Below are 21,656 nucleotides of genomic sequence, written 5' to 3'. Positions count from 1 at the left end.
GGTAACAGGTGCTTTGGGAGTGGCCGGCACCCACCCAGGAATTTGGACGTCATTCTAGAATTGCCTCCACACTGAAACTTCAGGAGATTTCCAGCACAAAAACCAACAGTCTTATCCAATTCTTTCTTTCTTTTTTTAATAAGAAATTTTTATTGATTTCAGAGAAGAAGGGAAAGAGAAAGACAGAAACATCAATGATAAGAGAGAATCATTGATCGGCTGCCTCCTGCATGCTCCTATTGGGGATCGAGCCCACAACCTGGGCATGTGCCCTGACCAGGAATCAAACCATGACCTCCTGGTTTGGGTCAACACTCAACCACTGAACCACACTGGACAGGCTTATCCATTTATCTTCCTGTTAGCAATGAGGTTTTGTAAGGTAACTGGTTGGATTACCATCCCAGTTCTCAAAATGAGTCATGTTTGGGTTTGTTCTGTTTTTTTGGGTTTTGTTGCTTGAATTTTTCATACAAAAAAATGAGGCTGATGCTCATGAGGGAGAATAAGCACACACAATGATTGTAATATATTTAGAACATCTCAGACAATACTATGCAATTCCAGAAAATGCCATGATATCCAACTTAAACCAAACATTTATAAAGAAGACATAGTGAATGTCTACTCTATACAACATGAGTCACTCCTCTTCTGAAAAACATCTGAGTTATTTTCATTGCCCATAGAATAATATATGAACAACTTCAAGGACATTTGTATTCTTACTATCTACATCGTCAGCTTTATCTGCTACTGTATCCACACTTTTTTATTTATCAGACATTTATGGAGCAGCTAAACCATCTAGTGACTCTAGGAACAAGCTTTATTTCTAAAGTCTCAGCCTCAGAAAGAAGTAGAGGGACTATTAGACGAAGTTGGAGCAGTAGGCATAGGATGTAGGACTCAAGAGGCAGCAGAAATAGGAGACATTGTTTGGCTGGTGGGGGTTATTTGCAAGTGCTATGGTCTGAATGTTTGTATATGCCCAAAACATTTTTTTCAAAATATTGAAATCCTAACCCCCAAAGGTGGATATATAGTATTAGTAGGTAGGGTCTTAGGCAATTTCTTAAGTCATGAGGGCACAGCCCTCATGAAAAGTGTTAGTGCTTCATCAGAGCGGTTCCAGAGAGACCAGCCCCTCCCACCATGTGAGGACATAACAAGAAGGCATCGCTTATGTACCAGAAAGTGGGCCCTCACCAGGTGACCATGCTGGTGTCATGATCTTAGACTCCCCAGCCTCCAGAACCATGAGCAATACTTTCTGTTGTGTGTGATCTGCCCAGTTCGTGGTATTGTAAGTACTTGAGAGCCCTGAAAGATTTTTTTTTGAGATACATATGATCAGAGCATCAAAATATTAAAATAGAGGAGGGGTGGGATCAAGGAAACCATATTCAGATGCCTCTTTAGAAAGCACCTTGGACTAATCCAGCAATGACAACTGTCAATGCTGCCCAGCCAAGGACCATCAGGAATTCTCACCCCTAGTTTTCTTGCGACTTACAACATGGGAGACAGCACACCAGGGGAACTTGGGCGGGGCGAGGGGGGCGGGAGGAAGGGACCTCAGTAAGAGGGTGTTGGAAAGGACTTGGGCTTGTGCTAGGGCAGCTAGGCGATTTGGGGGCAGGTCCAAGGACATGTGGGTTTGCTCTGGGTAAGGTACTGCCAAGATATGCCAGTCACCTGGTCATTTTGCAGTTTGGGCAACGCTCATGTTGGTGTCTCTGTTCAAACATGATTACAGAATATTCTTATTTTTGTCTTCATCCATCACAGTCAGGGTGAGCTTATCAGAGGTCAGTGTTCTGTGAAACCATTTATGTCAAACAGGAGACATGCAAGGCCTACCTGAGCGTGTCAGGCCAGCTCCCACATATCAGGGGCTGCTTTTCTCCCTCTCACACTCTTTCTACTCAGTGTGTTGGGCTTCATAGCTCTCAGACCTCAATAGTAATATTCACACTGAATTCCCAATTCCTTCATTTCTGGTGTGTTTTTGTTATTTGTTTTTCCTTGGAGGCCAATATGCAAGCCAGTGACCCCCATTTCACTCTGTTCTTCCCAGAATTCCTATTTATGAAGCAGAAAGCCACGGTTTCCCTTGCCAATTATCTGCCTTGCTGGGAAATGATAAAGTCCGCAGTGCAGTTCATGTTCTCCAGAAGCGCCACATAAATACAGAAGATTGACTTTCACGAGAGCTCAGTGCCAGCAAGTTGAGAAAAGGAAGCAGTTTCTGGGAAGCTTCACAAGGCAGCTCCCCATACACTGTAATTCATCAGGAAGCAATTTTGCTTGCAAACGGAGCCTCCAAATTCATAATTTCTGGAATTTGTAGAGATGCATTCCACACAAATACCTCTTACTTAGCTTCCCAGTCTCCATCCTTCACCCTCTTACTCCTCCTCCCCTTCAGGATACATGTGCTGTTCCTCACTCCAAACCCCCTCCCAGACTGGTCTCTTTCCTCACGCTACAATATTAAAATATTAACACCTACTTAAGATACCAGAATTAGAGCTTTGTATTAAAGCTACCAGATTTTAAGTACTATATTTGTGAGGCTGCTTTTATTCAACAAATATTTCCTGAGCTCCAACTATGTTTCAGGTACACTTCCAGGCCCTTGGGGCTACATCAGTAAACAAAATAGACAAAATCCTTGCCTGTATGGAGCTTATATTTTAGTACATGGGATGAGGAAAGACAATAAACAAAACAGATCAGTTAAATATACATGGGATGTTAGTGTCCATGGAGGAACATTGAGTGAGGAAGGGAATAGGGGTGTTGTAGTTTTTAATGGGACGATCAGTGCCAGCTGCACTGAGAAGGTGATACTCGAGCAGACTTAAAGGAAGAGCAATTGCAGGAAGAGGTTCAGGTGAGGCTACAGTCAGTGCAAAAGCCCTTAGGCTCCGGAGTTCAAGGAATAGTCAGGAAACTAGCTGAAGCAGAAGGAACAATAATGTTAGAGAGGGAACAGGGCCTGTAGCCCATCATTGGATTTGGGATTTGTGTTCCATGTAAGATGGGGTGTTTCAAGAAGAGAGAGAAGATACAGAATGTATCTCATTGGTGATAGCAAATTTTAAATTTTCCTCTAAGAGAGAAATGGGGTAATAGCATCAGGGATGGGAGCAGGTGGCAAGAGAAGGTCTGTTTCATTTTTCAGAGACAAACAGCATGACTTTCTGTTAAATATGGAACTTGAAATGACAATCACAAGTCTTGCCTTTTCTGCTTCTCAAGTACACTGCTTTATTTGACTGCCTTTATGTATTGAGACAGGGCTATCTTTGCTTGATCCACTTATTCAATGAACTATTTAATATGACCAAGTTAAAGGAAATAATTTCTGAAACATATAAAAAAAACTTGTTTTCCATTTCTAGACATGTGAAGTATCTAACTACAAAACTGATTTCTTAAAAAGCTCTTTCAAATTCAATACCTTTTTCCTACAATCTTTTCCCATAATAGAAAATTAAGAAAACATGCCATGGCACAAACTACTTGCTAAATAACTACAGTGGTCGATTATTCAAAATGCCTCTTCAATAACTTTTATGACTATGGCTCAAGAATTTAATGATCAACTCATTTATATAACATGAATATTTTTAAATGATAGTAAACTTTTTGTAAAACTGCCCTGCATTAATGTTATGAGTTAACTATTCTTTTAGACAAGATTAATTTACTTTCTCATTTAGTCCTTTAATTAGAAAATAAAAAAAAAACCAATGTCAGCTGTAAGGGATTTTTGCATAACTGCCCGTCTGTTTCAAGGTAATGATCACAGACTGTACCCTGCAAGTGAGTCATAGGTTTTGTTAGCTTCTTCCTTCAGGGACCACAAATAGGTGATAAACCACATTTGTCAGTTTCACAACAGCATCTTCTTGAGGCAATAGTTTGAGGCTTTAATTGAAGAGACAATTTTTTTTAAAAAGAAGCTTTGCTGGTTTGTTTTTGGAATTTGAGTACAGTGACCAAGAATCTCACAGTTGCTATGTAATGGACTTGGAACCAGAAAACCTGGATTTGAATCTTGGCTCTGTCCCTGACTCTGGACAAGATGCTCAAAGGCTCACTTAGCCCAACTGCAAAATGAAAAGAATCCTTGCCTCTCTGCTACGGTGAGGACGGAACGATCACACTGTAGACTCACATACCAGCCATCATGGACTCCCAGTAAATTTGCCTGAATCAGCTGCACCAGACATCAGGTCAGGCCACTCCTTCCCTGTTTTCCGCAGTAAAGAGCTCCTCATACAGTGCTTTTTTATATCTTCACTAGAGGCCCAATGCACGAAATTCATGCAAGTGGCTCGGCCCTCACAGGCCAGCTTTGTCCGGAAGGTAGTCCAGAAAGTCATTTGGCTGTCTGGTCTAATTAGCATATTACACTTTTATTATTATAGATAGCCACCTCTCTAGAGAAAAGGTAGGACTTCTGAGTTAACCATGTAGTAAGGGGGGAAAATTTTTGTTTTGTCCCCACTGACATCTCAAAAGTTTACATCATATTTCTCTTGCAGAGGGAATAGGATGGGAAATGGGATCTCATTGGTGTTTGTTTTATTTTAATAAATGACTTCTATTTCAAACTTATTGTGATACTTATGATCTACTATATTATAATAGCCAATACTTTATCTGGATATACTTAACTCGTTTTAATCCAAATGGAAAACATGGATTAATGTTTGGTATATGCATAAACATGCTAATATATTTGAGGCTATAAAAATTTATGAACTTTGATACAGCACATCACCTTGTTTATATTATCTTGGAATTTTATCTTGCAAGTCCATGCATTGAAAACTGAAAATATTGAACATGGCTGTCAAGCTATGGCTGGGACACCATGGAAAACTTGGGAAGCAATATAGCAATATTATGTCATGGAATTTGGAGTCAGAAAAAATCCTGGGTTTAAATTCAGACTCTGCCACTTACCATGTGCAATTCTGAAAATTTTTTGAGCCCCAAAGCCTCATTTCCTCTTTGTAAAGCAAGGATATGAATAATACTTCTCAGGGATTAAGTGGATTGAATAAAATAATGCCATCTTATGATGAGGAAGACTTAATGAAAAGTAAGTAAATCTGGAGTCCCTGGGTACAGGAGAGACAGTTAAAGTATGCTAACAAGTTCACTTAAGTTCCAAATTTAAGTAGCAGCCCAGCTTTTTTGGGGGGGGTGGGGGGGCACTAGCTACATGTCCTTGGCCAAAGCCCAATCACTTTGTACTTCAGCCCCCTCATTTAACTGTTAGGTATTAATATGATTAGTTACAATTTGTGAAGCACTGACCATATACCATGCGATCTGATAGGTTTTGTGGGGGAGAAAGAAACTTTCCTCTACCTTCATTGTTCTTGCAGCTGGACTAACAATCAAATAGACAGGAGGCAGATTCACAAGAGAAAATAACCAAGTTTAATGCATAGGTACATATGGTAACCCCATATACATGAGCGGTTCAAAGACAGAAAGGGAAAATGAAGTGTATATGACATTCTGAGCTAAGAATCACCTTAGGGCTTCAGAGGGAAGGAAGCTCATTGCAGAAGGATAGAAGCAGATATTCAGTAATTAGAAGTTCGCCCAATGGTTACCTCTGATCTATACTAATAAAAGGATAGTATGCTAATTAGACCAGACATCTTCGAGACGACCATCTGGACATCCTTCCAGACAAAGCTGCAGCAGCCGCCTGAGGCTCAGGCAAGCTATTGATGCAGCTGCCGCTGCCCAGAGACCCAAGGCTCAGGCAGTCGCAGCGGCCGGCAGTGGCAGAAGCAGAAGCATGATGGGGGCATCGCCTTCCCCTTATCTTCCAGTAGCCTCCCACAGAGGGAGGCCAGAGGCAGCAGCAGCAAGGGGATGATGGGGACGGTGCCTTCCCCTGATTGCCTGTCGCTCCCTGTGGGGTGGGCCTAAGCCCTGAGTAGAACCCCTGAGGGCTCCTGGACTGTGAGAGGGGGCAGGCTGGGCTGAGGGCCCCCCTCCAGTACATGAATTTTCATGCACCAGGCCACTAGTAATATTATAAACAAGGCCCCTATTCAAGTTCTTCTAGGTAGTTAAGGGAAGGCAAAAGCTTCTCTTGAGCCAGCAGGGTTTTGGCTGTCTTTAGCTCAAACAATCCTCATATACCACAGAGGCACATCTTGGGGTGACTGGTTCTGAACCCCTACAGTTTATATGTAAACTTCAGTCTTTACAATCCCCCCTCGTAGTAGATGTTCTAATCTCCATTGCATAGGTGGCTGAAACTAAGGGACTACATCTGTGCAAGGCCCCACAGCCAATGAGTGCTAGAGCCTGGCTCCACAGCCAGGCTTATCAGCCTCCCAATCCTGTCCTTAGGGACCCAAGGAACTACCAGACACCAGCCTCTTCTAGACAGGATCAAAGGACATTATTCCTGTGAAAATGCTTTTTGAGCCAAAACGTCCTTCTACAAAGAAAACCTCCTAGTACTTCCTCCTCTACACGAACATACGTAATTCACAGAGGTCTGTGGTTTACCCCAGTGCCTGGGAACCCTGACAGAACAAAAGGTTACACTTCCAGCTCTCTTTCATCTCCTCCTGGAATTTTGCCCTGACCTCAATTTCGCCGGAACAGACCTGATAAACAACATTAAAGATCAGATCTCCAAATGCCGCTCGCTCCGTGCCACTCCAAGTCAGCCCCCTGCTCTCGGGAGTACAGGGCAAGGAGATCTTGAGCTTTTCCTTGAAAGGTGGACACACACTTTCCGGGGCTAACGTCTCACGCCTACCTGTGCAGCTCGCTTGGGCAAGCGTCAATGACGCGGCCGCATCACCGTCCACATAAACTAGTGCTTTCGAAATCACGCTGATACCGAACCCCAGTTCCTGGCACCATGCAGTCCATCTAATGAAGGCAAACTTCGGTCCATTTTCGAGGATACGGTGTAAAGTTTAGAGCTGATTTCCTCTGAAAATGTTAACTGCTCACACGTAGTGAAGTATAACTCTGTTGCCCACCCTTATTGGAAATAATAAGCTTACTGGAAATACCACCAAAGGGTTTCTGGTATTAGTGACATGAGGGGCCAATTGGGTCCAAGTGGGCCTCGGCTTGGTATCCTTTGAAAGGCACATCGTTGTCCCCTCTCCTGAGAGATGCTCAGCGAGGCCCCCTCACCCCTGAAGAGGAAGCAGGAGAGTCAAGTCCAGATAAAGTGGAGGCGCTCATCGGCGCAGCTAGAACTCAACTCTGGGAAGGCGCTCGGGCCCCCGTTTGCGTAAGAAAGAAAGGTCGCTGGTTTCCCAAAAGCCGGGTCTCCGAGCATGGGGACTGCCCCGTTCTCGGGCCCTGGGACTGACCGTTCCCGCTCAGACTCTCTCCCTTCCCCCTGGACGCTCCCAGCGCGCTCCCCGCCGCCTCCGACGCGGAGCCCCAGCACCCGGCCAGTTTCCGCCAGCGCCGCAGGGGCAGAGGCGGGGCGAGGGCGAGCGGCTGCGCCGGGACACCTGGCCTTACCTCGGACGGCGAGATCTCAAACACGCCGGCGATCTTGGCGTAGAGCTCCCGGATGTTGGAGAAATTCTCCACTCGGCCCGTGGCGCTGCCGTGCGCCAGCTGCGTGTAGAAAACCAGCCTGGCCGGGGAGCGCGGGGGCGCCGGGAGGTGGCTGCCGTCCGCGCCCTCCGGCTCGCCCTCCACCAGCGCGCAGGTCTCCTTGGACTTGTCTTTCTTCTTGACCCGCAGCCCCAGGGGCATCGTGCCTGACCGCGGGCCGGGGCCCACCTGCGCTGCCGGCCGCCTTCTCCTCGGCCCGGCGCCGCGGACTTTGCGCTCGCGGTCCCTAGGGCTCCGCGCAGGTGGGAGCGGCCGCTGGACCAATGGCACAGGTGCTTCCGCCTGGTTGCTGCGGGGCAGGGCCCCTTTCTCCACCCCGAGGAGCGGCATCTGGACCCTGAGCAGCCATGTGTCATCCCTCCGGATGAATCTGGAGAGAGGAAAAGTTCTACCCATTCTCGCATCTCATCTCCAGGTTTCTCCCCAACAACCCCAACCCCCTTTTTAAAATTGGCTGGATTTCCTTGAAAGCCTTGGGATGCTGAAGCTACAGAACAACACGTCTTAGAATACAAACATGCTGGCCCTTGCGGTACCTTTCATAAATGTGTGGTAGGCACTCACACGATTGGGACACGCACCTTGGTGTCTGAACGTCTGAGCCATTGGGGATGTGAATTTTAAAGTTCAAGTCCACCTTCATCTGCCTTCTCTGCGCCTTACTTCACCGTGCAGGGCAGAATTGGAAGGGAAAGTTTTGAGATCGGTGCCACATTAAATTCATATTCAAATACCCTCCATGCCTCTTGGTAACCTTTTTTTACTTTTTCCTTCGGGCAGCTTTCTCTGTCCAATGTTCAGCACTCTCCCCAAGTCACAGCTCCACCTACCTGCGCCCTTCTAGGTCTATGCAGTGGACCTGCCTGAGGGTCCTACTCAAAGTATTGTGTAAACTCCCTTAATTCCCCACCCCTTGTCTGTAACTCCTCCCACTGCCCTTCTCCAAACTCAGAGAAATCTACACTAATAAAAGAGAAACATGGTAATTGGTGTACCACCGCTACCCTTTTCATTGGCTAATCAGCGAGATATGCAAATTAACTGTCAGCCAAGATGGCCGCCAGCAGCCAGGCAGCTTGAAACTAACATGAGGCTTGCTTGCCTCAGTGATGGAGGATCTTGGAGGAAACCAACATTCACCGCCTGCGGCTGCAGGCCTCTGAGTGGGCAGTTTAAGAAACATTGTAACAAATACCGGGGGACTTCAGCCAGCAGATTCGCAACATTGTAAGCAAAGGCCAGAAACCTACTTTCAGCCACAGAGGCCTAAGCTGGAGCCAAGCCTCAAGGTAAAGCTGGCCCAGAATAAAAAAAGAAAAAGAAAAAAAGGAGAAGTTGGGAGCTTCAGTCACCCACAGCCTGAAAACAGCCCTCAGCCCCTCACCCAGACTGGCCAGGCACCCCAGTGGGGACCCCCCACCCTGAAGGGTGTGTGACCAGCTGCAAACAGCCATCATCCCCTCACCCAGGCTGGCCAGGTACCCCAGTGGGGACCCCCACCCTGATCCAGGACACCCTTCAGGGCAAACCAGCCGGCCCTACCCGTGCCCCAGGCCTCTACCCTATATAGTAAAAGGGTAATATGCCTCCCGGCACCGGGATCAGCCTGACAGGGGGCAGCACACAAACCCCCTGATTGCCCTGCAGCTCTGTGTGTGACAGGGGGCGGGGCCCCAACCCCCTGAGCAGCCCTGCTCTGTGCCTGATAGGGAGCTCCCAACCTCCCCCCTGCCCCCCACGGGCCCTGCTCTGTGTGTGATGGGGTAGAGCCATAACCTCCCCATCGGCCCTGCCCTGAGTGTGAGAGTGGCGGTGCCCCAACCCCCTGATGGGCCCTGCTCTGTGTGTGATGGGGGCAGCGCCCCAACCCCCTGATTCGCCCTGCTCTGTGTGTGACAGGAGGTGGCGCCACAACCTCCCCATCGACCCTGTCTTGAGTGTGACAGGGGACGGTGCCCCAACCCCCCAATTGGCCCTACCCTGAGAGTGACTGAGGGTGGCATCGCAACCTCCCAATCTGCCCTGCTCTGTGCATGACGGGGCGGCGCCCCAACTCCCCAATCGGCCCTGCTCTGAGCCCAACCAGGGGCTGCACCTAGGGATTGGGCCTGCCCTCTGACACCCAGGAGCAGGCCTAAGCCAGCAGGTCGTTATCTCCTGAGGGGTCCCAGACTGCGAGAGGGCACAGGCCGGGCTGAGGAGCCCCCCCTCCCCCCGAGTGCACAAATTTTTGTGCACCAGGCCTCTAGTATATATATAATTGATTTCAGATGGAAAGGGAGAGGGAGAGAGAGAGAGAGGTAGAAACATCCATGATGAGAGAGATTCATTGATTGGCTGCCTCCTGCACGCCCCCCACTGGGGATGGAGTCCGCATCCCAGGCATGTGCCCTTGACTGGAACCCGGGACCCTTCGGTCCCCAGGCTGACGCTCTACCCACGGAGCCAAATCAGCTAGGCTGAGCCAAACCGGTTAGGACGAGAAACCTCTTTTTATTTGACCCTTGATCTGTCTTCACTCCTAAAGAACCTCTATTTTTAAGGACTCTAGTCCTTCCCCACCTGATGCCATCATTGATAGCCAAAAGCCAAATCTCTTACACTGTTTTCAAGTCATCCTCCATCTCTGCAGCTGCCTCTGGCTACATTTTCACAACAAAGCAAAACTGTCTTGAATTATTAGCTGCATTTCCTCACTTCTCCCTTTACTCTTAAGCTCCCTGTGATCAGACTTTGCCCCCACACTCCACTGAAATTGCTCTGACTCTGGTCAGCACTTCCTAATCCATCAGCTATGATTCACTCTTTTCCACCTTTATCTTACTTGACCTTTGAAAGTTTCTGACTGCAATAACCATTTCACTCTTAAGTCAGGCCTCTGTTTTGACTTCCTTACCTCTTCTCTTTAACTGCTACTCTGCAGAAACTGTGTTTTCCAAGGCTATTTTTCTTTGGCCATTTTTTTGTTCTTTGCATACTGTTCTCCCTGAATGACCACATCTATTGTCTTGGTTGGGTTTTTTTATATTTATGTTGATTTCAGAGAGTAAGGGAGAGGGAGAGAGAGAAACATCAATGATGAGAGAATCTTTGATCAGCTGCCTCCTGCACACCCCCTACTGGGATCAAGCCACCAACCCAGACATGTGACCTGACCAGGAATCAAACTGTAACCTCCTGGTTCATAGGCTGATGCTCAATCACTGAGCCACACTGGCCAGGCTTCTTTGTTTGTTTGTTTTTGAATCCTTCAAGAATATGTGTTTGAATAATAGATACAGAGGCAGAGCTGCCTCAAACAGATTGTCAAACTGCAGCAGGAAGGCCGGGGAGGGTTGCGGGGCAGGAGGTAGGGAGGTAAGAGATCAACTAAAGGACTTGTATGCATGCATAGAAGCATAACCAGTGGACATAAGACATTGGGGGATAGGGGAGGCTAGGGGACTGTCTAGGGCGGGGGGATAAAATGGACACATATGTAATACCCTTTGTAATACTTTAAGCAATAAAAAAAAAAAAAAAAAAAATATGTGTTTGATTTTACTTTTGTGTTTTTATTTATTTTAAAGAGAGAGGATAGAAGAGAGAGAGAAACATCAATTGGTTGCCTCCCATATGCACCCTAACTGGGGATGGAACCCACAACCTAGGTATGTGCCCAGACCAGGAATGGAACCCACAACATTGGTGCACAGGACAACGATACAACCAACTGAGCCACCCGGTCAGGGCTTGACCTTTTTTGTTGTTGAACTCCAAATTTATATCCACAGTCCAGTCTACCAGAAAGGGAATGTACCGCAGGAAACTCAAAATGAGAAACTGAGATTATACAAATCATCCTTTCTCCTGAAAGCACCTTTTTTTTTAATTCCTGATTTTAGTAAATAGGGTCACATACCCAGTGGCCCAGACCAGCATCTTTGAGTCATCATACCAAGTATTTTCCTTTTCCCTCACCTCTCACATCAATTCAGTCCTAAAAGTTCATGTTTCTAAAAATAAGGTTAGCGGTTGTACTGGAAGAAGAGAGGAGAGCCTACTTTCTTTAGAGTAACTTTAAAATTTTTGTGTTTTGTTTCTGTGATTTATAATATAAACATATCCTATGGGTAATTTCAAAGAGAGCTTATGGGACTAAAACCAGGAGCTCTTAACACTGTGACCTAAAATTGAAGTTCTCCATAGGATGTAATAGACACTCAATAGTGTCTATTTTGTCCTGAAGAGATATATGATTTAGCTACTAATATCAGTGATTAGTGAGGTGGGAAAGTAAATAAATTTTCCAAGTTTAACCACTGCCAAAAAAAAAGAAAAAAAAATAAACGTATCCTGGTTCATATGTTGGTTCATACTCACTGAAAATGGAATAGTGCCACAGGACCTCAGGGCCTGAATTTGCCTTTATGTTTATGATTGCTGTAGCACCAAATAGTATTACCTTAATTATCTTGGGATAATGAAAAAAAGAGTAGAGAAAACCTAATAAGTAAATGATGCATTCCCATCAAGTGAGAGCCAACTAACTTCACAATGTAGTGTATGGATTAAAAGTTCACTGAGGTTTGATTAAAGAAAAGTAAGAAGAGAAGTGAGTCACCATATGGTATATGGCAGGTACATTACCAATGCCTACACAATATGAGGGAACACTAGAGTGTATGAAATTAAGAAAAACTTCAAAAAGAAGACTATCTTTAAGCTGTGTCAAATAAAATCTTACCTAATAATAGACAAACATATAAATTACCCATCCCTCTGCTACGCTCACCAGCCAATCAGGAGAGTATACAAATTAACCCAACAAAGATGGTGGTTAATTTGCATACGTAGGGGCGAAGCAGCAAAGTGAAGACTGAAGGCTCCGTCTGGAGCCTCGAAGACTGAAGGCTCTGTCCGGAGCGAAGGCCTGGGTCCCGGGTGCCAGAGGAAAACCGGTGCCAGCAGCCAGGGGAAGGGAAGGCCTATTGCATGAATCTCTTCGTGCAATGGGCCTCTAGTATCAAATAAATAGGGCAAAAGATTGGCATGTAGAGGAGCACAGGAGACTTTGAAAGTTTGTGAGGAGGACATTCTGAAAAGGGAAGTGTGCTGAAGGTGGCCCACCCTGTTTATCGGAATTCTGACTTAGGGGAGTGCAGGAGGTGGTGCCCCTAATTGTTCCTTGACCTTTCCAAACAAGTCTGTGCATGTGCGAACCCTCGGGTGTTTACTGGAATCCTTATGCTTAATCTTTAGGTGTCCTTGCTTAAATGACACTGCAGACACATATGTCCCCCCAAGATTACTTACCCTACTGATTGTATCTAAAAGCTAAACTTTATCTCAAACTGCTGTTACAATAAAAGCCTAATGAGGCAGGTGATTGAAGCTGTCTGGTTCCTTTAGCCAGGCAGTCCCTTAGCCCTCTCTTTCACAGCAATCCTATGTCAGAGTAATCATTCATCCGTTGCTCAGCATCTTCTGGTCAGCCCAGCATTGGCATAGATAGGAACATTAAAATCCATAGCCTTTCAATTTCCTTTAATTTCTAAATTCTCTTATTCTTTGTCTAGAAAGTGAAAGTTTCCCTCAAGGCCTATGTCAAGTTTACCTTTACTGTAAATCTCATTGAAGGAGCCAGCTGTATCAGCTATAGCTACAGAAGGAAACTGATGATACACTCAAGAATATCTGGCGATGGTTTAATAAAGGGATCGGGCAAGATGGTGGTCAAGGTATACTCATAACATAACCTGACCCCAAATTACCATTAGATATGAGCAACAGGCACACCTGCTCTGGCCCTACAAGGTGCACCAAACCTTACAAGGTACAAAGTCCACAGGGTCAAGAGGCATGGTCACCCAGAACTCATGCCCTTCCTTCTAGACCAGTGATGGTCAACCTATGACACACATGTCAGAGGTGACACGCGAACTCATTTTTTGGTTGATTTTTCTTTGTTAAATGGCATTTAAATATATAAAATAAATATCAAAAATATAAGCCTTTGTTTTACTATGGTTGCAAATATCAAAAAATATTCTACATGTGACATGGCACCAGAGTTAAGTTAGGGTTTTTCAAAATGCTGACACGCCGAGCTCAAAAGGTTCGCCATCACTGTTCTAGACCTTGCTCTGGGTACCTAGGATCCTGGATTTCCCTACCCAAATAGCCCCAAGTCTGCTTGCATAGGCTTTCCCAGGATCCAGGCAGCCAGCACCACTGGTATGCACAAACCTATGCCTGGGAGTGGCCAAGGAGCAGCTCTTTGCCAGGGTGGGGAGGGAGGGTTGCAGAACAGGAAAAGAATGGGATAGGCTACAGTCTTGGGGGTGACTCCTACAGTAGAAACCATGTTTTATACTCCTCTTTAGTATCCTCTCAGATTTTCATATGGTACTATGTAGTAGTAGATATCAGTAAATATGACTGCATAAAATAAAGTGGCCTTTGTTACTAAGATAAATGAATTAACTACAATTAATCAAAAGTAGTAAGTCTTCATTTTACATCTAGGTTTACAGTTCAACCCAGGTTATTGATCTACAGTATTTCCACTCAGTAGCATTTGATGTTTCTAACAGCCTAAAAGTATCAACTATAAAATCAAATATGCATGAGTCTAAAAAAATACCAGGATTAAATTAGTATAACCTTATATGTCTGCCAAAAGCAATAACATTACTTTGTTGATAAAAAACAAACATGTAATCATCAAATGAATCATAAATTTACTAACTTGTTTTTTCCAGCAAATATAGCTTCTAATTACAACATGTAACGTTAGTTCTGAAGAAACGAACACTGCCACCCACCCCCACTGACATCCTTACCCTCCCCCACCCCAGTTATGTATGTATCCAGTAAGCAAATACTTGGGAGAAAATAAACACAGGATTTGTTAAATCATGTGCAGTTTTCTTGGGAACTAAAGAGCCTGTTTTATAGTTACATGGCAACAATAAACACTTGGAGATGACAAGTGGGCAAAGAAATAACCCTTAATTCGCTGAAATTCAAAGACTTTTTAAGGAATAATTGGAAATAGAGAACTGGAAAATGGGAAGAAGAAATGAAGATGAAGTGATATAGTTGGAAGCATAAAGTTAATAATCAGTAATAATAAGTAGTTGTTCATTGAGCACCTACTGGGTGTCTGGCTCGATGCTCAGTATTTTATATGCATTATTCTCCATGGATACTTGGAGGAAACCATCTGGCAAAGAATTCAAATTATTCTGCATCACCAAGGTAATGGTAAATGAAACAGTAAAGAAGCAAGACCAGATGTGAAGAGTAAGCTAATTTAATATAAGTTATTCTACAATAAAATAAATATGAAAGGACTGCATGGGATTTAGAAAGCAGCCACATTCAGAAGTCACATATTTTAATCATTCAAGCTCTGTATATGAAAATAGTAATAGCAAATAATTTCCTCTATACAGAACCCAAATAGTACATAGATTAAAACAAATATTTTCAGTGAAAACAATAACCTAAATAACCCTTTGAAGATAATCATAATGATTTTAAGGTCAAGATATAGCAAAGACAAAAAGAAATATAAATTCTCTAAGGAAAAATATTCACATAAGAGTAGAAAGCCTAGAGCTGTGGTTGGCAAACTGCGGCTCGCGGGCCACATGCAGCTCTTTGGCCCCTTGAGTGTGACTCTTCCTAAGACTTAGGAGTACCCTAATTAAGTTAATAACAATGTACCTACCTATATAGTTTAAGTTTAAAAAAATTGGCTCTCAAAAGAAATTTCAGTCGTTGTACTGTTGATATTTGGCTCTGTTGACTAATGAGTTTGCCGACCACTGGAGAGTAATGACATTACTTTTCAAAAATATGAAATCTGGGGTCACAGTACTATCCATCCATTTGCTGGGGGGGAAGGTAAAAAATTGTCAGGACATGTCCAGCCAGTGTGGCTCAGTGGTTGGGTGGCAACCCAAGAACCAAGGGGTCACCTGTTCGATTCCCAGTCAGGGCACATGCCTGGTTGCGGCTCGGACCCCCGTGGGGGGCGTGCAGGAGGCGTGCAGGAGGCAGTGGATCAATGTTGCTATCTCTCTATCCCTCTCCTTTCCTCTCTCTCTAAGTCAATAAAAACATATTTTTAAAAAAGATTGTTAGGACATGAGACTCATTAGCTGATTATGAGATTATTGTCTTCAGCTGTTCCCTTTTAAACTTGAATACATGCAAATGATAGGCTCTCAAACATGCCAAATATTTTTTTTATTTTGTTCCTTAGTGTTATTGGATAAATTATATTAGTAAATGTTATCCAAAAATATTTTGCCACATTTGGTAATTAAAATTATAACACTGAATTTACCCAGAAAGTTTTTAAAGTTAATATTTTAATATGAAAACTTACCATTACAATGTAATCTCAGTAATTTAAGATAAAATAATTCAGGTGTTGCTGTAATTTTAGCGAGAAAGGGCTGAAGTTTTTAACTGCCAAACAGAATGCAGAGAATGTTGATTTACATGGCATAGATATAACCTGAAGATCCAGATGGAATTTTTAAGTGGGCATCCTGCTTTACACTTTCCTTTCAAAGGTCAAGGAAACAAATAGGAATGGTGAATATGTACATACTAGAAGCCCATTGCACAAATTCATGCACGGGTGGGGTCCAGCCGACCCACCCCAATCCAGGCCGATCTTGCAGGGCCTGCCAGGAGGAGGAGCCATGGGCGGTTGGGGAGCTGGCTCTGCCCAAGATCGGGGTGGGAGGGGGACGATCAGGGGTGGGGCTGGCCAGGGGGAAGGGTCTCAGGTTGTTGGCCACAGGCCCCACCCCCTGGTTGAACTCCAGGTAGAGGGGACAATTTGCATATTAGCCTTTTATTACATAGGATTATATAGGATATGGGAAAAATCAGCCAAAAGGGAATGTTAAACAGAGATGGTATCATTTCCTATACTTTCCACAACTGTTGTAAATCAGGGGAGTTGTTATTCAAGATATTGATTAAGTGCCTGAGTTTGGGATCAAGAGCCCTGGTGTGGCCCTAGCTGGTTTTGCTCAGTGGAAGGGTACCAGGTTTGATTCTGGTCAAGGACACATGCCCAGGTTACCTGGTTTGTGGGCTTAATCCCCAGTAGGGGATGTGCAGGAGGCAGCCAATCAATTATTCTCTCTCATCATTGGTGTTTCTATCTCTCTCTACCTTTCCCTTCTTCTCTGAAATCAATAAAAATATTTTTAAAAAAAAAAAAAGAAGAAGAGCCGTAGCTTGTTTGGCTCAGTGGATAGAGCATTGACCTGTGGGCTACAGGGTCCCAGGTTCGATTCCAGTCAAGGGCACATGCCTGGATTGCCGGGGTTGTGGGCTCGATCCCCAGTAGGGGCAGCTGGAGGAAGCCAATCAATGATTCCCTCTCATCACTGATGTTTCTGTCTCTCTTTCCATCTCCCTTTCTCTCTAAAATCAATAAAAATATATTTAAGAAAAAAAAGAGTCCTGGTGCAGCTCAGCAGTTGAGCACCAACCCAGGAACCAGGAGGTCACTGGTTCGATTCCTCTCCAGGGCACATGCCCAGGTTGTGGGCTCCATCCCGGTGGGGGGCATGCAGGCAGCAGCCAATCAAGGATGTTTCTCTCTCGTCAATGTTTCTATATCTCTATCCCTCTCTTTTCCTCTCTCTCTAAAAATCAATAGAAACATATTTTTTTAAAAGAAGAGTCCTGATTCAAGTCATTTTGGTATTATATAATACAAGGGGCCCAATGCATGAATTCGTGCACCTTGAAAGGAACTGTGGGCCGAGAGGCTGCAGTAGGCACAGGGGTGGGTCTCAGCCCATCCTCCGCGCCCCCGCCTGGCCCCTCCCACCATGGCCCCCGGTCCCCTGTCTGCCAGCAGCCCCGCTCCCTCTACCACCACTCCCATACACTGACAGTGCCGACCCTGCTCGCACCCACTGACAGCGTGGAGTGATTGGGGCCAGTGCCAGCAGTGGGTGAGAGTGGGGCCAGCGCCGTCAGCAGGTGGTGGCTGCTGCCCAGATCACCCCTCAGGATCAGGGGGAGGTGGAGAAGCCCTCAGGGGCGATCAGGGCTGGCAGCCGCTGCTCACACCCAATGATGGCACCGAGCGATCGGGACCATTGCTGGACACTGGCAGCGGGTGCACACCGAGGCTTTGGCGTGGGCTGCAGGTGCGAGCGGGGATGGTGCTGGCAGTGGGTGGGAGCGGCAGCTCCGGTGGCAGCAGTGGGTGCACGCAGGGCCAGCGCCAGAAGCAGGTGCAAGTGCTGGGTGGGACCGCAGCGTGCGAAAGCAAACAATTTTCAGTAACCACCAGAGGCTCGCCCCGATGACAGCAACCGGTGCCCTGCCTTGGTCTGGTGCCCCCACTCACCTGCTCCACCAGCTGGCTGCAGCCAGTGCCCACCACGTTCCACACACGCCCCCTGATGATCAGCGCACATCATAGCCACCAGTTGTTCGGTTGTTCGGTTGTTTCAATTGTTCCGCTATTTGGTCTATTTGCATATTAGCATTTTATTATATAGGATAATTTATATGATATTACCTATACTAAGAAAAGGGTAATATGCTAATTAGACCAGGTGACCGGACATCTTCTGGACATCCAACTTCCTTCTGGACAGTTAGGGGGTGGCCAGGCAGGCCAGCAGGGGGGCAGTTAGGGGGCTGCCAGGCTGGCAGGGGGGCAGTTGGGGGGTGGCCAGGCCAGCAGGGGGTCAGTTAGGGGGCTATCAGGCAGTTAGGCAGGCAAGGGGTGAGGAGCCAGCAGTCCCATATTGCAAGAGAGATGTCCAACTGCCAGTTGCGGGATCGGGCCTAAACCAGCAGTCAGAAATCCCCCGAGGGGTCCCTGATTGGAGAGGGTGCAGGCCGGGCTGAGGAACCACCCCCCCCCCCATGCACATATTTCATGTACCGGGCCTCTAGTATAATGTAATATGATATCTATACTATATGTATAATGTAATATGATATCTATACTAATAATAGAAGAATATGTAAATTGTCTGGGACGCCGTCACAGTAACAATAACGACCAAACAGCAGGCTGGCAGACTGCATGGGGCAACCAGGACAGCAGGGGGGTTAGTGAGGGGTGACCAAATGACTGAACAGCAGGCTGCATGGGATGACCAGGCTAGCACGGGGAGGGCAGTTGGAAGCGATCCTTTAGGGGGGGGGGGCAGTAGGGGTGACCAGGCCAGCGGGGGGCAGTTAAGGGTGATCAGGCCGCCAGGCAGAGTCAGTTGGGGGTGATCAGGAAGGCAGGCAGATGAACAGTTAGGAGCCAGCAGTCCCGGATTGTGAGAGGAATGTCCGACTGCCGGTTTAGGCCAATCCCTGGGATCAGACCTAAACTGGCAATCGGACATCCTCCGAGGGGTCCTGGATTGGAGAGGGTGCAGGCTGGGCTGAGGGGACATCCCCTTCCCCCCGTACACAAATTTCGTGCACCGGGCCTTTAGTATAATATATGACTCTGATTTTAGGTGAATCTTGTAATTTCTCTTAGCTAATTTTTATTACTTATAAAAAAGATATTAACTTCTTATAGTTAATATGGGGGTTACATGAAATAACATTTGTAGATCAGATGGTACAGTACCTAGCACATAGTAACTTATTAAGAAATATTAGCCGAAACCGGTTTGGCTCAGTGGATAGAGCGTCGGCCTGCAGACTGAAAGGTCCCAGGTTCGATTCCAGTCAAGGGCATGTATCTGGGTTGTGGGCACATCCCCAGTAGGAGATGTGCAGGAGGCAGCTGATCAATGTTTCTCTCTCATTGATGTTTCTAACTCTCGCTCTCCCTTCCTCTCTGTAAAAAATCAATAAAATATATTTTTTAAAAAAAGAAATATTAGTTATGCCCTGACCATTTTGGCTCAGTGGATAGAGCGTCAGCCTGCAGACTGAAGGGTCCCAGGTTTGATTCCAGTCAAGGGCATGTACCTTGGTTGTGGGCACATCCCCAATGGAGGTTGTGCAGGAGGCAGTTTCTCTCTCATCGATGTTTCTAGCTCTCTATCCGTCTCCCTTCCTCTCTGTAACAAATCAATAAAAAATATGTTTTTAGAAAAAAAAGAAAAATTAGTTATTATTACACATTAGGTGTTCATGATGAAAATTAATGACTTACTGTAAAATCCCATAGTATTTTTGGAACAAAGTACATGTTCTGTGTTTGATAATAGCCTTCATGTGGCATATTTCATTGTATTCTGAAACTTTGAAAATAGACTATCTAAACATTGTGTATATTTAATTATTCAAAATAATGAATCAGAACATTTTATCTCAAACATTTTGGATCAAGAAAAGTTGGTATAAATAGTGAATTTCTATATATAAAACTCTAATATGCAAATAGACTGAACCACAGAACAACTGGTCGCTATGATGTGTGCTGACCACCAGGGGGTACACGGATCATAGTGGACATCAGCAGCAGACGGCAGAGCACAGAACATGGCAGGTGTCGGGCGTGGTGGGATGGTGGAGCAGGTGAGCAGGGGTGCCAGACCAGAGAGCCTCTGGTGGTTACTGAAAATTCTTTGCTCCCACACACCACGGTCCTGCCCTGCGTTCGCACCTGCTGCCGGTGCTGGCCCCACTCGCACCTGCTGCTGGCACCAGAGCTGCCACTTGCACTTGCTGCCAATGCCCGGCGCCGGCCCCGATTGCTTGGCACCATCAGCGGGTGCAAGCAGCAGCTCTTGGCTCTGATTGCCCCTGAGGGCTTCTCCACCTCCCCCTGCTCCTAAGGGGGCATCGGGGCAGCAGCCTCCACTTGCACTCGCTGACGGTTCTGGTCCCAATCACTCCATGCCATCAGCGGGTGCACGTGGGACCTGCACTGTCAGCACGTAGGAGCAGCGGCGGTGGGAGCAGGCTGCCGACAGACAGGGGACTGGGGGCCACAGAGGAAGGGGCTGGGCAGGGGTGCAGAGGATGGGCTGAGACCCCGCCCCTGTGCCCACCACAGCATCATGGCCCACAGTTTCTTTCAAGGTGCACGAATTCGTTCACTGGGCCCCTAGTCCTATCTATTAAAAGAGAAACATGGTAATTAGCCGTACATCCGCTACCCTTCCCATTGGCTAATCAGGGTGATATGCAAATTAACTGCCAGCCAGGATGGCAGCTGGCAGCCAGGCAGCTTGAAGCGACATGAGGCTTGCTTGCTTCAGTGATGGAGGACTCCAACGTTCCCCACCTGCCGCTACCGGCCTCTGAGCTTGCAGTTTGAAACATTGTTACAAATATAGAAGCTAAACAAACCCCCAGAAACCTGCTTTCAGCCAGCCGGGATCTCAGAGCTGGAGCTGAAACAGTGTTTCGATTATAGAACCCTTGATCGGCCCTGGCCTGAGTGTGAGTGGCGGCGCCCCAACCCCTTGATCGGCCCTGCTCTGTGTGTGACAGGGGTGGTGCCCCAACTCCCCTATCGGCCCTACTCTGTGAGTGACAGGGGGGAGCTCCCCAACCCCCTGATTGGCCCTGCTCTGTGCGTGACAGGGTATGGAGACCCAACCCCCCTGATAGGCCCTGCTCTGTGAGTGACAGGGAGCAGCGCCCCAACCCCCTGATTGGCCGGGCTCTGTGCGTGACAGGGGGTGGCGCCGCAACCTCCCTATCGACCCTGCCTTGAGTGTGACAGGGGACGGTGCCCCAACCCCCCAATTGGCCCTACCCTGAGAGTGACTGAGGGTGGCATCGCAACCTCCCGATCTGCCCTGCTCTGTGCATGACAGGGGGCGGCACCCCAACTCCCCAATCGGCCCTGCTCTGAGCCCAACCAGGGGCTGCACCTAGGGATTGGGCCTGCCCTCTGCCACCCGGAAGCAGGCCTAAGCCAGCAGGTCGTTATCTCCCGAGGGGTCCCAGACTGCGAGAGGGCACAGGCTGGGCTGAGGGACCCCCCCCCCCCGAGTGCACAAATTTTTGTGCACCGGGCCTCTAGTAAAGTTACAAGAGAAATGTTAAAAATACTTGCAATCCAA

The 21,656-nt window shown here is 46.5% G+C and overlaps 1 protein-coding gene and 1 non-coding gene across 2 annotated transcripts in view; one reads left to right on the top strand and one right to left on the bottom strand.

The window, feature by feature from the left end:
- Positions 1-8,053, bottom strand: part of GIPC2 (GIPC PDZ domain containing family member 2) — a 69,021-nt gene extending 60,968 nt beyond the window's left edge. The window contains 2 exon segments of the mRNA XM_036352738.1: positions 7,546-7,875; positions 7,877-8,053. Of these exon segments, the coding sequence (XP_036208631.1) occupies positions 7,546-7,875; positions 7,877-8,053 (507 nt within the window).
- Positions 8,054-11,754: 3,701 nt separating this feature from the next.
- On the top strand, positions 11,755-11,882 carry LOC118677979. The gene has a single exon (XR_004974676.1). It is a non-coding gene; the product is annotated as a small nucleolar RNA SNORA25 (small nucleolar RNA).
- The last annotated feature ends 9,774 nt before the right edge of the window (positions 11,883-21,656 follow it).

Source organism: Myotis myotis, unplaced genomic scaffold (assembly GCF_014108235.1).
Source record: "Myotis myotis isolate mMyoMyo1 unplaced genomic scaffold, mMyoMyo1.p scaffold_m19_p_2, whole genome shotgun sequence".
NCBI classification, from domain to species: Eukaryota; Metazoa; Chordata; class Mammalia; order Chiroptera; family Vespertilionidae; genus Myotis; species Myotis myotis.
This window is presented reverse-complemented; position numbering and strand designations above follow the sequence as displayed.